At 38.6% G+C, this 15,759-nt stretch overlaps 1 protein-coding gene across 1 annotated transcript in view; it reads left to right on the forward strand.

Annotated features, from left to right (window-relative positions):
- NECAB1 (N-terminal EF-hand calcium binding protein 1) overlaps positions 1–15,759 on the forward strand; it is a 186,281-nt gene that overhangs the window by 139,781 nt on the left and 30,741 nt on the right. Inside the window, exons 6-8 of the mRNA XM_035011501.1 lie at positions 1,490–1,626; positions 11,869–11,990; positions 14,773–14,849. Coding sequence (XP_034867392.1) covers positions 1,490–1,626; positions 11,869–11,990; positions 14,773–14,849 — 336 coding nt within the window. The remainder of the gene's footprint in view (positions 1–1,489; positions 1,627–11,868; positions 11,991–14,772; positions 14,850–15,759) is intronic.

Here is a 15,759-nt window from a genome sequence, read left to right on the forward strand (position 1 = left end):
CTACCAAGCTATTTGATAAAATTAAATATTTGGTGTATTTTTACCTTGAATTAACTCACAGAAATCCTTAGGTTATTATAAGCATGTAATGTTTCAGTTTATGGTTAGTTTCTTAGGTGGAGCTTAAAGGCATTAAAATTTTTAAGTTTTAAATCACATCATTAGGTATGGTGGATAAGAGAATTCCCCGTGTTCACCTACAAGAATGGACTTAAAGAGAAACTGATGATTGAAACATTTCATGATTTCAAAATAAGAACAAAAGGAGGATTTCTATGGCATTAGGTGATTGGGCTACCAGAAGAAAAATTACAAAGTAATTTCTGTCACAATCCATTATGTCCTAATTTAGAGTTGATAGAAGCGCAGAATATTTGTGAGTTGGAATGTATGCCTGGGTTATCGTCTGATTTGTAAATGAGAAAACTGAGACCTAGAAAGATTAAATAATTACGTCTTGGTTTTCTGGGTTTACAACCGTGACCTGAGACTCCCCAGCACATCGTAACTTCAGGCATTATCTTGTCACTGTTACTCCTTTTGGTTTTATATTTTCACCCATGAAAAAAATCATGTAGGGACAGAGCTAGATCAATCTTTCTTAACGGAACTTGTATTTGTCATTCCCACTCAATACTTTAGAAAATTGGGTTTAGCTCGCTAGTCTCAGGACCTGAATGAGTGGTCTGGCACCTATTCCGTGCCAACCTGTTTTTTTTTTTTTCTTTCTTGGTTCTCCCTGAGACTGTAGAAGACAAGAACAGCAGGTAGCACCATGCACGGCCCCCTGTCTCCTGAGACTAAACTCGACGAGTATAGCTATTGTATATGCCGTGATCTCCGGGTAGACTTGGGGCTGTTTGAAAGCATGGTGCTTTTGTGGCTGAGTTAGATGCAAACGAGCCTCAGGTAAGTTCCTGAGGGAGGAACATAAGAAGATTTAGTAAACTGTTTAAATATTCCATGCCTAACATTTTCTGAATTGGGGGATAACTACACATAATTTCCTTTGGCTTCAGTATAATACAGATCAGGCATAATAAATACATCAAGAAAGAACTAAGCCAATTGCTGGAACGTGACTGCATTTAGTTCATAATAGAAAAAATAAACGATGCATGGTCATTACTTAAATGAAGCACAGAACAAACTCTGAGTTAATCACCTTCCAAGCTTTTTCTCTAGATAATGTTCTTTTCCTTTTCTACAGATGTCTATTCTCTAATTCTAGTGGGTTTTGTCCTTTTTCCTCAGATTGAGGCAGATGCAATGGGAGATGAGCTAGATATTCCCGTTATCTCTGCAGCTCTTATATTCAACTTCTGGTGGGCGAGTAGAGCACTGCCCCAGCCTCCAGGGGCAACATGTCTGCTCTCTTCCTGGTTTCTCCTTGAAAATTAATCTGAGATTGATGGGTACGTGGGGGAAAACCATTCCTGGATATTCTTCCTTACCATACTTCTAATTGCCTTTGCTCTATCATCCTTAGGACTACCAAGAGGCCTCCAATTTGGAACAATTTGTAACTCGATTTTTATTGAAAGAGACCTTGAATCAGCTGCAGTCTCTCCAGAATTCTCTGGAATGTGCCATGGAAACTACTGAGGAGCAAACCCGTCAAGAAAGGCAAGTTAAATATGTTCATATGATATCTCTGTAGTGACTATGAAAGACCAGTTGAGGGGCATCATGCTTAAGCAAGTGAAACTAAAAATGAGAATTAATAAATTTAAATAGAATTACAGGAACCTCCTTTGGGTGCTCGCCTTACATTTGCCACTAAAAGAAGCCATTCTACTTTTACTGTCCATCATTTATTCAAATTTAAATAGCAAATTTAGTAGACACTGTGATAATGTAAAGTTACATTTTACATAGTCCTGACTCTTCAGGATGCTAAAGTCTATTATGTAAATAAAACATGAAGACTAAAACCATAGTGTAAGATGCAAAGTGATATATATCATACAGAAGGGTAAATAAGGTGCCAAGGATTTAGGAAGAGTAAAAGATTTCATGGAATTTCCTGATGATATTTGGGCTCATCTTGCAAATGAGTATTATGTGAAAATGTGGAACTGATAGAGACTTAGAGGCTAAGTGAACCTGGATGTACCTGGGGACTTGGGAATCAAATCAGCCTATTTATTTAAAGAAATAAAGAAAAATGAATGGTAGGAAAAGATTTCAAAATTCAAGACCACCAGTTAATATCACTGAGAAGATAAGTAATGCTACTATAATAGTTATGTAAATAAAGGTGCTAATGCTAAAGAGGAACCTGAATTAGAACAGTGTAAAGCAGACATCGAAATTATTCTAACCAACAGTTGGTACTTGCTTGAGTTGCCATTGTTTATACCTTGCAAGCTAGAGAAGGGCTTAGCAAAACCCTGGCTTATGCAACATATTTTGCATGTGTTACTTCAAACCTATACATATGACCATCTAACTTTTGCATTTTAAATTAGGGAGAACCACACAGTAACTTTTTTTTAAGATTTTTTATTTATTATTTGACAGAGAGAATGAGAGAGAGAGAGCACATGAGAGGGGGGAGGGTCAGAGGGAGAAGCAGACTCCCCGCCGAGCAGGGAGCCCGATGTGGGACTCGATCCAGGGACTCCGGGATCATGACCTGAGCCGAAGGCAGTCGCTCAACCGACTGAGCCACCCAGGCGCCCAACACACAGTAACTTTTTTGAACAGGCTGATAATAGACTGCTCAGTAGGACTAATTTCTCTAAACAAACTAATGGATACATAATTATTAGGCCATCTCAGAGAAACGGTAGAATTTTCAACCATGTGTTTACAATGTCGAAATGAGTGAGTACCACCAAATTCTAACAGAAAAGTCTCTAATCTCAAATCTAATGAGCTCGTGCAGCTGATGAACATGTGTCTGCCCTGGGCCATGGATCTTGCAGCATTTTCACATTATAAACTTCTTATTTTCACTGCCTTGAGTGATTCTGTATCAAATGGCAGGTGTAACAAATAGCTTTAGAAAAGCAAAAACCCCGTTCTTCAAGTTTGAGCAGAGGATAACGAAATATCTTGAAATACAGTGAAACTGATTTCATGTTCCAAATGGGAAAATGAGGTTGATTTCTCTGTTTTGTTTAGATTTTCTTGATGTGAAGTGGATTCTCCCTTTTTAGAATCAATTATTTGTCACCTGAGAGGAAGCCTGCAAAAGCGCTGTGCTTCCCTTCTTCACCTGCACTTTGGGTTTTTTCTATAGTCATCTCCTGCAAACTTGAGTTCTGCATTCACCACCATATAGCGAATATATGATGAATAGCTGTTCTTTGTGTTAGGCCACAGGCTAGCCTTGGCTTCCTGTGAAAACTACCAACAGCTGCACAGCGGCTGTTTTTAATGAGAAGGAATGTGATAATGCAGAACTTAAGGAAAGTAGAAGACACTAAAGGACTAATTAATATTTTATTTATAGGCTTCTAGCTCAGAGCTTGGAAGAATGAGAACTATTACACGTCTGATGTAAATTTGGGTGGTGCTGTTGTATGGTATTTGACTAAGGTACCCAGGGATGCCCAGATCCCACCCCAAATCCATGATACTCCTCTGGGGAGGTTATTCATTGACTACACCAAAATAAAAAGCTTTTACACAGTGAAAGAAACCATCAACAAAACAAAGAGGCAACCTACTGAATGGGAGAAGATACTTGCAAGTGATATATCTGATAAGGGGTTAATATCCAAAATATGTAAGGAATTTACACAACACACACAAATCCAATTGAAAAATGAGCAGAGGACTTGAATAGACACTTTTCCCAAAGAAGATGTACAGATGGCCAACAGCCACGTGAAAAGATGCTTAACATCACTAATCATCAGAGAAATGCAAATCAAAGCTACAATGAAGTATTACCTCACACTTGTCAAAATGACTGGAATCAAAAAGACAAGAAATAACAAGTATTGGTGAGGATTTGGAGGAAAAAAAGGAATCTTTGTACACTATTAGTGGAAATCCAAATTGGTATAGCCACTGTGGAAAACAGTATGGAGCTTCCTCAAAAATTTAAAAATAAAAATACTATATGATCCAGTAATTCCTCTACTGGATATTTACCCAAAGAAAACAAAAACTCTAATTTGAAAAGATATATGCACTATGTTTATTATAGCATTATTAACAATAGCCAAGATATGAAAGCAACCCGAGTGTGCATTGATAAATGAATGGATAAAGAAGATGGGCTATATATATATATGTATGTATGTGTACGTGTGTGCGTATACATACATACATATATACACACAATGGAATATTACTCAGCCATTAAAAAGAATGAAATCTTGCCATTTGCAACAACATGGATGGACCTAGAAAGTACAATGCTAACTGAAATAAGTCAGAAACCACACGATTTCAGTCCTATGTAGAATTTAAGAAAACAAACGAACAATAAAAAAAACAAACAAAAGCCTCTTAAATACAGAGATTGAACAGGTGGTTGCCAGAGGGGAAGTAGGTGGGGAGATGGGTGAAATAAAGGGGCCTAAGAGGTACAAACTTCCAGTTAAAAAATAAAATAAAATTTTATTTTATTAAATAAATAAATAAATAAATAGCAAATAAAAAAAACTAGTTTCCACTATGGGTTTGTGCCCATAATCCAACTTGAAGTGCCTGGTGACCCTGACTGAAGAGTGGGAATTAGGTTCATGCTTAAAAGTGTTGTGCCTCCTCTCCTTAGCTCCATCTAGCAATCAGCTGGCCACCAGAAACCAAAGTAAGGAGAGCCCCAGGGACCCTCTCCAGTGGAGGAAACAAAACAGGACAGGAAAGATGGCTGTCCTTTTTCCATGATATTAGACAAGAGACCAGTAAATAATCCTCAAAGGAGATAAGACTTGAACGGGATCTTTAGGGTAGATTTAATGGCAGAGGATATTCTCCCTGAAGGGATAGGTCTCCTCAGCCACCCCATAGTACCCATCTTATTCCTTCTGGCTGGCTCTTCCTCTTTTGTTTGGTCACTGCTTGGACAGCACTTGCTCTGGAAAACCTTCACCTACAACTCCACCACTGTTTACTTTCTCAGTACCCTCTACTTAGACTTACCTACAAACTCAATCCTTTACTTATCTCTCCCATTAGACTTTGAGTTTCTAAATGGAAGGGGCCTTGCCTTGTTTCCCTGTACCTGGCACAACTACATGTTAAATATACGAAACTGAATGAATGAAAGGGAATCCCAGGTAAAAGGAACTATATAGAACAGCAGTGGATGAGGACCTGGGACAGTGAGAACAACCCATCTGGCATCTAAGGTTAAGAAAGGTCTTAAAAGCTAGACAAATGCATTTAGATTTCATATGATCAGGGATTGTCTTGGTGGTTGTAAATAAAAGAGAAATATAATGAAAAGTTTTAAGGGAAATTAGTCTCGTAACAGTATATAGTAAAGATTTGAGAAGAGTTAGAACAAGGTCAGAGAGGAGAGGTCAAATCAATGTACCCCAGAACTCATCTGTTTTTTTATAACATAAAGGAAGATTCCATGATGCCCTGCATAGTCAACAGTTGCAACCTGCAGATAGCATTAAAAATCCCAGGGTTATAATAATTTGCTTCCCCTTAAGCATCAGTATTACTTTGGGGCTTAATATTTGTGAAACCTAGGGATACAAAACTTCATTGGAATATAGCAAATTTTGAGAAGTCATCTGTTCTAGTATCAACCCCAGGGGGGAATCACATAGTATCACTCATCCTGCAGTAATGAGTTAGACATGCAGTGTTGGGCAGAATGTCTGTGTCTATTCATGTGAAAACGGCAATTTCAGAGAGAAGGGGTGCATACAGCTGGAATGCCACAGAGGTGAGATTTTCAGATGGTGTTCTACAACACTCTTTGTATCTGTCCTGGCATACTGGCTAAATTAATTCCATGTCTTCTGAAAGTACCTAATAGCCAATGACAAGAATAATCATCACATTACACTGAAGCTTCCCTCGAGAGGCCCCTGTCCTCTTACATAAGCCTTTCTTCTTCACAAACCAGATTTCTGGGAACACAGTTTAATTACATGTGAATTTCTTTTTATAATGGAATCTGAAAATTTACTCTATTTTCCAAAGTTGTTCTTTATCCAGACTAATTCCTTCTAGGTTTAGAAGTTATTCTTCTCCTTTTGATGGTTGTCTATTATAGAAGTAAGGGAAGGCTTTAATTTTGCTTGCAGGTGATTATAAACCTTCAGACAGTCTACATTCCCTTAGTTTGAACATAGAGGAGAACTGCTCTAATCACCTATTCTTATGACCACTGAAGCTGCAAGATAAAGTTGATCTTTTTTAAATGCCAAAGGAAAATCCATAGGGTGGTCTAGTTAAAGATTGGAGAGTAAACATATGATTTCTTTTCTTTTCTTCCTTCTTTCAAAGAAGGCATTAACAGAGTGTAGACAACAAGGAGTCATAAAGGTGCAAAGATAAGGATAGACGAACCAAAGGGGTAGAAACTTGGAATATGGAAAGAAAATGAATGTAGTGGTGACTAATGTTGAAGCTCTGAGAAAGACAAAACATAGGCAATGTGTGGAGGCAAGATGCAATGTAATTTGTATCACAGAACCTCAGAGAGGTTCATGAATTGGCTTCACTGTGTGCAGTGGGGGTGACATTGGGGCTAACATATTGCCGAAAGCTCCATCTAATATTGTGTAAGTGCCCCTCCCCAGTCCTTGAGGAGCCTGGAGATGTGCTTTCTGGAGAAGGTGAACAGATATATAGCTAGCACAGCAGGGGTCAGGACATGATACTAAAACACAGGCATTAAGTGAAAGTCTCCATACTGAACAGTGAGATTTGAAAGCCACTCAGCATACTGTACTCCCAAAGCACTAACAGCTGGGCTTATACACTCTGGTTGGGAGATGCTTCTCTCAATTTTCTATGGGATCTCATCAGTCCAAGAGAAAGACTTAAAAGTACCAAGAGATGGTGTCTCTTAATGAATAGGCCTAGCCAGGCCACCCTATGGTGGGGGCTGCAAGTTGGCAGTCCTCACCTTCCCCACACCGCCCAACACACACACGCACACTCCAATCATCCATGTTTCCTTCCTCTGAAATAGGCAGGGACAACCAAGAGAACAAATCAAACACAAGAAAAGAAACTTAGAAGAAACAGATATAATCCAGAGAGCAGAAGAAGACTTCTAAAAAAAAAAGAAAACAAAAGAAATCAATACCCTCAGAAAGCAGAGAAAATATTGCATTTATGAATTAAGGACAGGATGCTATTTTAAAAAATAATATTCATGGGGTGCCTGGGTGGCTCAGTCATTAAGCATCTGCCTTCAGCTCGGCTCATGATCCCAGGGTCCTGGGATCGAGCTCTGCATCGGGTTCCCTGCTCAGCCGGGAGCCTGCTTCTCCCTCTCCCACCCCCACTGCTTGTGTTCCCTCTCTAGCTGTCTCTCTCTCTCTCTCTGTCAAATAAGTAAATAAAATCTCTAAGAAAAATAAATAAATAAAAATATTCAAAGCACACAGAGAGGTCTTGGAAATTATGATTGCAGAAATAAACTGTGAGCAAGATTTGGAGATAAAAGTGTGATGGCATTTCCACAAAGAGATGAAAAATAGGAAAGAAAAAATAAATAAAACTGTAGGATAGTCCAAAAGGCCCAATATTTGAAAAGTAGTAATTCCAGAAAGAGAAAAAAGGAGAGAAATTGTCTAAGAAATAATTCTCAGAACAAGGACATGAGTTTCCAGGTTGATAGATCGAGAGCCCATTGCAATGAATTCTAAAATCTGACACCAAGGCATGCCGTTATGAGATTTCAGAATACCAAAGACAAAGAGAAATGTCTAAAATCTTCCAGACAGAAAAACCAGGTCAAATACAAAGGATGAAGAAAACACTAGATTTTTTCAATAATGACACTGGAAGCTAGAAATGCAATCAAGCAGCTTTTTCAAAATTTGAAGGGAAAATGATTTGCAACCTAAATCTTTGTACTCTGACTTCAGGGGAAGATGGCAGAGTAGGAGAATCCTAGGCTCCCATTGTCCTATTGGTATACCTAAATAACACCCACATCCGTGTAAATAACCCAGAAAATGACCAGAAGACTGGCAGAACAGACTCTCACAGCTAAATGTAGAGAAGAGGCCACATTGAAAATGGTAGGAAGGGTGGAGATGCAGTCAGGAGCCAAAAAGACCCACAAGACTGTCTCGGGGAGGGAGGGACACTGCAAGCATGGAGAAGGGAAAAGAGCAGACCCCACCCCAGGCACCCCAGACACAAGGGACCCACATAGGGAAGATGAACCTCTATAACATTTGGATTTGAAAACCAGAGGGGCTTAATTTTGTAAGTTTTTACAGTCAGTGGGGCTTAAGACCTAGAACTTTTTTTTTAAAGATCTTATTTATTTGAAAGAGAGTGAGAGAGAAAGCATGAGAGGATGGAGGGTCAGAGGGAGAAGACTCCCCGCTGGGTCTACCTCAAGAAGCCAGAAAAATCTCAGATAAACTAACCTTACACCTAAAGGAGCTAGAAAAGGAAGAATAAATAAAACCTGTAGAAGGAAGGAAATAATAAAGATTAGAGCAGAAATAAATGAAATAGAAACTAAAAACAAAAACAAACAAAAAAGATCAATGAAACCAGGAGCTGGTTCTTTGAAAAGATTAACAAAAATGATTAACTTTTAGCCAGACTCATAAATAAAGGACTCAAAATCAGAAATGAAAGAGAAATACCAACCAACACCATAGAAACATAATGGTTTATTAGAGCCTATTATGAATAATTATATGGCAACAAATTGGACAATCTAGAAGAAATGGATAAATTCCTAGAAACATATAACCTCCCAAAACTGAGTTGGAAAGAAATAGAAAATTTGATAGAGCAATTACCAGCAATGAAATTGAACAGTAATCAAAAACTCCCCACAAACAAAAGTCCGAGACCAGATGGCTTCGCAGGTAAATTTTACCAAACGTTTAAAGAAGTATTAACACCTATTCTTCTCAAACTATTCCAAAAAATAGAAGAGAAAGGAAAACTTCCAAATTCATTCTGTGATGCCAGCATTACCCTGATACCAAAACCAGATAAAGACAGTGCAATAAAAGAGAACTACAAGCCAGTATTTCTGAAGAACATAGATGCAAAATTCCCCAACAAAATATTAATAAACTGAATCCCCAAATATATTTAAAAAAATCATTCACCACAATCAAGTGGGATTAAAATCCTCTGCACAGCAAAGGGAATAATCAGTGAAACAAAAGGACAACCTACTGAATGGGAGGAGATATTTGCAAGAAATATATTCGATAAAGGGTTAATATCCAAAATATATAAAGAATATATAAAACGTATACAACTCAACACCAAAAGAATACCCAATTATTTCATCAATTAAAAATGGGCAGAAGACAAGAGCAAATATTCCTCCACAGAAGGCATATAGGTGGCCAACAGACACATGAAAAGATGGTCAACTCACTAACCATCAGTGAAATGAAAATCAGAACTAGAGTGAGCTATCACCTCATTCCTGCATAATGGCTAAAATCAAAAACACAAGAAACAAGCATTGGTGAGAATGTGGAGAAAAAGGAACCCTCGTGCACTGTTGGTGGAAATGCAAACTGGTACAGTCACTGTGGAAAACAGTATGGAGGTTCCTCGAAAAATTAAAAATAGAATTACCGTATGATGCAGTAATTCCATTCCTGGGTATTTAACCCAAATAATATGAAAACACTAATTTGAGAAGATATATGCACCCCTGTGATTATTGCAGCATTATTTACAATAGCCAAAATATAGAAGAAGCCCGAGTAGCCAATAGATGAGCAGATAAAGAAAATGTGGTGTGTGTGTACACACACATACACACACATACATATATACAGTGGAATATTACTCAGCCATAAAGAAATCTTGCCATTTGCAGCAACATGGATGGATCCAGAGAGTATAATGCTAAGTGAAATGTCAGTAAGAGAAAGACAAATACCATATGATTGCACTCATGTAGAATTTAAAAAATAAAACAAAAAACAAGCAAATTACAGACTGTTTTTTTAAGGTTTTATTTATTAGAGAGAGAGAGAGATAGCAAGAGAGAACACAAGCGGGGAGAAGAGGGAGAAGCAGGCTCCCTGCTCAGCAGGGAGCCCCATGTGGGACTCCATCCCAGGACCCTGAGATCATGACCTGAGCCAAAGGCAGTCCACTTTACCAGCTGAGCCACCCAGGTGCCCCCAAATTACAGACTCTTAAGTGTAGCGAAAAAAACTGATGGTTACCAGGGGGGAAGTGAGTGGGAGGATGGGTGAAATAGGTGAAGGAGATTAAGAGTACGCTTATCTGTTGATGAGCACTGAGTACTGCATAGAATTGTTGAATCACTATATTATATACCTGAAAATAATATACCACTGTACATTAATTATATTGGAAATTAAAAAAATAAAGTTCTTTATCCCATAAAAACACCAATAAAGTAGAATAAAATAAAAGTATCTTTTTAATATACAGTATCTCAAAAATTTGAACACTACCTCAAAAACTAATGATGTACCATATGCTGGCTAATTGAACATAATAATAAAAAAATAGAGAACCAGCATAAAAGAAATAAAAAATTAAGTTCATTCATTTATTGAAAAAAAAATTTACCTCTCAAGGTGCACCCTTTCCTATGAAGCAATTGGAGGTTCTTTTCCACCAAAACAAAGAGAAAATGAAATCCAATTTAAAAGGGGGTTGGGGGGACCAACATTAGAAAGAGGCTAAAGAAATTTTCCCTTACTGATAGTTAAGGAAGATTTTTGGATGAGTGAATTAGTATTAGATTTGGCTGCATGTAACAGGAAAAAAAAAGTGACTTAAACACATAAGGGCTTATTATCAAGAAAGAGCTTGGTGGTGGCAGCCTAAGCAGGTATGACAGCTCTACAGATTTATCATAGACCTCCTGTCTCCTCAAGTTTGCCTCATGGTCCAGGATGGTTGCTGGAGTTCCAGCTATCACATGTGTATTCCAACCAGGAGAGAAGAATAGGGAAAGACCAAAGGCTTGCTTCCCAAGTTGAATCCATTCTTTCAAACAGTTTTCCTGTAAGTTTCTTGTAATATTTCCTTGTATATACCATTGACCTGAACTTTTCATATTGGGAAGTTAATAGATACATTTTAAAACTGAAGAATAAAATGATAGCAATTTAAGCATATTATATACAGATATGAGGATAAATACCCAAATTAACACTTGTTGAAAGCATTCCCTCTGTGAAAGGGGAATGGGCATGATATGGAGGTGGGGGAGTAGGAACTCCTGTTTGTTAAAATAAGCTAGTCATCAAAAACTAATGATGTACTGTATGGTGACTAACATAACTAACATAACATAATAAAAAAATTATAATTAAAAAAAATAAGCTTTGTAGAATTATTTGACTTTTAAAATTATATGGATACATAGCCTTGATTTAAAAAATTTAAAACTGACTGAACACCATAGGTATTCTCAAACTAAATACATCAGCACACACAAAAACATTTTTCCCATTGATGGTTTGGTCAAGAAAGGAAAGATGTTTTTCTGAAGTCACAAATTAAGATATAATTTTTACTCAAACTCTGAAAGAATAAAGACAGCTCACAGTTTCTCCTTTAGGTTCACATTTATAAAACCAGATCATGTGGGTCTTTAGAGCATGTTGGCAAGCAGTAATTATCCTCACTTTTCATTTCACTACACCAGAAAACCTTTGTGATTGATGGTTAAAGATCTGTTTCTCGAGGCAAGAAACACGCTGTGGTTAAATGTTGTCTCTCTTGTTCAAGGCAAGGGCCAACCAAGCCAGAAGTCCTGTTGATTCAGTGGCCTGGAAAGCGATCAAGTCGCCGAGTCCAGAGACACAACAGTTTCTCACCTAAAAGCCCTCAGTTTAGTGCCTGTGGTCCAGGTAATGAAGCTTTGTCATTTTTCTTCTTCCAGACTGACCCAGTTTGTATTTTCATGTTGACATACTTTTTAAGCAAGTAAAACAGCAATAGTAATGGAATGCTTTTCTTATACCAGATAAGTTTGTCTGAAACCACAGTGGCAGAGAGCCTGTGGTATTAAGAACAGGGTGATGATCCTCCCTGTTGTTTCCATCAGAATCCCACAGCTGCACCCAGCAGTGCACAGAGGGATGATGGGTAGGGAAGAAAGTGGCTCGGTCACCTAATACACGAGGGACTGGAGACCTGTAGAAGTCCCCATCAGTTTCAAGGAAGGAGGCACACTTTAGTTTGTACCCTAATTTGCTCCAGATCCCCAAAAGCCTGCCTAAACATATGCAAAGGATTTTCAGGAAAAGCCTTTGAGGAAAAGGATCTTTATTTCCTTTCATGATGGGATTAAAGTCATAGCTGGCATTTTTGAAGTGTGTAGTGTAATATAACATTTATTGGACTAAAACTTTAGTAATATTTTAGGTTATTTTAATTGTGTCATTTGTAATCATTACTTTAAAATTCATTTGAAATATACAAATTCGTGTTGCAAAATATCACAGTAATTTCTGTAAAGCATGGGTATGTATATATATGTATGCATATGTATATTTGTATGAGTGTGTGTGTATATATATATAAATATCACTTGAACATATCATTTTAACACAGATTAACCTTTAAATATCTAATATTTCAGAAAATCAAAGTACTAACTATAGTCTATATTTACACAGACTGTACTTGAAAGGTTTCAAAGTGCTTTCTTGAACACTGTCTTATTTTATTCTAATACCTTATAAGATAGATGTTAGTATCTTTATTTCCCCAGAAGTGAAGCAATTTGACCGAGGGCATATGGTTTATTAGTCCATTTTTATGGCGAAACAACTGCAAAAGCTCAGTGATTACCACTGCAAATATTTGTCTATTTTCGTTCATGGGTCTGTGGTTGATGGTGATTTGGGTGATCTCAGCTGCACGTGTGCTCCCCAGCTTGTAGACTGGGTTCAGCTCTGCTTCTCGTGTGGCCTCTTGGGATCAGTGACTGCTTGGAGCAAGCAGTTTCTTCTCTTGGTGGGTGTCAGAAGCACAACCAGCCAGGCCAGCTCACACAGCTCACTTGAAACCATTGTGTGCATCTTACCTGCTAACTTTCCATTGGCCAAATGAGTCCCCTGCCGAACCCAGTAACAGTGGGGAGGGACACGTACTCCACCCGTTGTGGTAGAAGGTACTGCAAAGTGGAGGGGCAAAGACTTGTAGTGTACATAGACTTCTATACCGGGAAGAAAGGGGAAAATGGTGAGCAATTACACAGTCTACCATGTGTTGTTAGGAAATGACAATACTAGCCTCCTGAGTCAATATACAGATTGTTCTTTACACTTTAACCCATTAGAAAACAGAGCAAAACCCAAAATTTCCTTCTAAGGAAGTTTGATGTGACAGCCACCTTAAATTCTTTTAGGAACAAGCCAGAATGGAAGTGTGTTAACTGATCTGTAAATTAAAAAGTAAACCTAAATTTTGTTTATATAGTTACAATGTTTTCTGTTATAAAGCACCCTTATTCTGATTTTTTTTTAGAGCCACTTCTGTGTGACTGTTCTCCTACTTAGTTTTGCATCATAATTTGTGTGGTGGGCCTTGAGTTTTACCCCAGAATGCAGAGAGAAAAGTGAATTCTAATGGAAAGCACGACCTCTTTATAATTTGGTCTTATGTTCCTAACATTCAAAGCTAAAACAAGGCTTTACAGTTTGAATTCAATGACATCCTCCCGTGGAGAAATATTCAATAATAATGTTTCAGCAAATGCCCATGAAAATCCTTTTGAGCAAGCTGCCGTAAGGATACACAAGGATGCCAGGATGTTTGTGCAGGGGCTCAGACCACAGCTCTTCCCTTTGCACCTTTGAATAATCTCCAGGTCACGAGTTCAAGCCCCATGTTGGGCAGAGCTTACTTGGAACAGCAATGATAAAATAAAAGATGCTGAAGAAATTTTTGAATTAAAAAAATAATCACAGCAACAATAATAGCAACAGGACTTACGTAATGGTTGACTGGGTGCTAGATGTAGATGTGTGTTTGTGTGTATGTTCACACAGATGTACATATGTATACCTGTCACATGTATGCATGCATGTGTGTGTGTGTGTGTATACATATATATTCTGATTTAATCCTCACAATGACTGTGTGGCCAGAGGATATGATGATATTGCTGAGGCCAGAGGAGTCAAGTCACCTGAGCAAGATCAGCAGGTTCCAGATGCTGTGCTCATAATCCCTATGCCATGACCATAGTGTGCATGTTTATTCAGGTTAGCCCCTAGGAAAGGAGACACCGGCTTCCTTGGTGTGGTCAGGCCTGTTACTTCCCTGGCGCCTGCCACTGTCACCAAAGTAAGTTTAAAATTATTGATGGATGCTTTCCTTTTTTCAAAAGAAAAATCAGCCATCTCGTGGGGTGGTGAAAATGGCTCAGCGGGATCTGTTCTTTGACTATCAAAGGCCAGTACGGGCAACGACAGAAAAAGCGCATACTTGCGAAAATGAACCCACTGGGCCGCGCGGATCTATGGAAACTGATAACTCAGAAAGCACTCATGTGAATATATTTCTTTAAAAGGTGACTAGCCAGTGACACTGTGTGCTTCCTTCAGGGTAAAAGGAAAGTTCTGAGATGCCAAAGCATTCCTGCTCTGTTTAATACATTGCCCTCATGATTTTCCCCTCAAGGCTTATTAGAAGAAGATAACCAGTGGATGACCCAGATCAATAGACTCCAAAAATTAATTGATCGACTGGAAAAGAAGGTAGGTGCTTCCTTTTCTTTCTTCTCCGTCTCACTTTTCAGTACATTCTGAGCTGTTTTTCCTCATGGCAGTAATATATCCAGATAGAATAACAGCCAGGAGCCCCGTGATTCTACAAAGGGCTGCTTGGTAGTTATCTGGGCGTTTCTGTTAAAGCAAATATAGAAGCTCATGTTAGGTCTTAGTCCCCCCACCTCCACCCCTAGTTCTATTTAAAATAGGTTGCAGGGGCGCCTGGATGGCTCAGTTCGTTGGGCGACTGCCTTCGGCTCAGGTCATGATCCTGGAGTCCCAGGATTGAGTCCCACATTGGGCTCCCTGCTCCGCGGGGAGTCTGCTTCTCCCTCTGACCTTCCCCCCTCTCATGCTCTCTCTGTCTCTCTCATTCTTTCTGTCTCTCAAATAAATAAAGTCTTTAAAAAATAAATAAATAAAATAAAATAAGTTGTAGAGGAGTGCCTGGGTGGCTCAGTCGGTTAAGCGTCTACCTTCGGCTCAGGTCATGATCTCAGGGTCCTGGGATTGAGCCCCATGTGGGCTCCCTGCTCAGGGGGGAGCCTGCTTCTCCCTCTGCCTCTGCCCCTACACCCACGCTTGTGTTCTCTCTCTCTCTTTCTCAAATATTTTTTAAAAAATTAAAAATAGGATGTAGAGTTACAAGTTAAATAAATGTACTGCATTGCCAGTCTCTTTGGTTATCAGTGCGGTAGGTAACAGTGTGCTTGAAAGATGCAGATGGCAGCTCTTAGGGATGACCTGGCCCATGTCTTGGGAATGTTTCAGAGTGATCCAGGTTGTGTGATATACTAAAAGATGAAATTACATTCTCAACTTCCATAAATTAGCATGTTAACTGATGATTTTTGGCATTGGAACTACCCAGTGAGCAAGCAAGTAGGGATGTGATGAG

This window comes from Mirounga leonina, unplaced genomic scaffold (assembly GCF_011800145.1).
Source record: "Mirounga leonina isolate KUSES-001 unplaced genomic scaffold, KU_Mleo_1.0 Mir_165, whole genome shotgun sequence".
NCBI lineage: Eukaryota > Metazoa > Chordata > Mammalia > Carnivora > Phocidae > Mirounga > Mirounga leonina.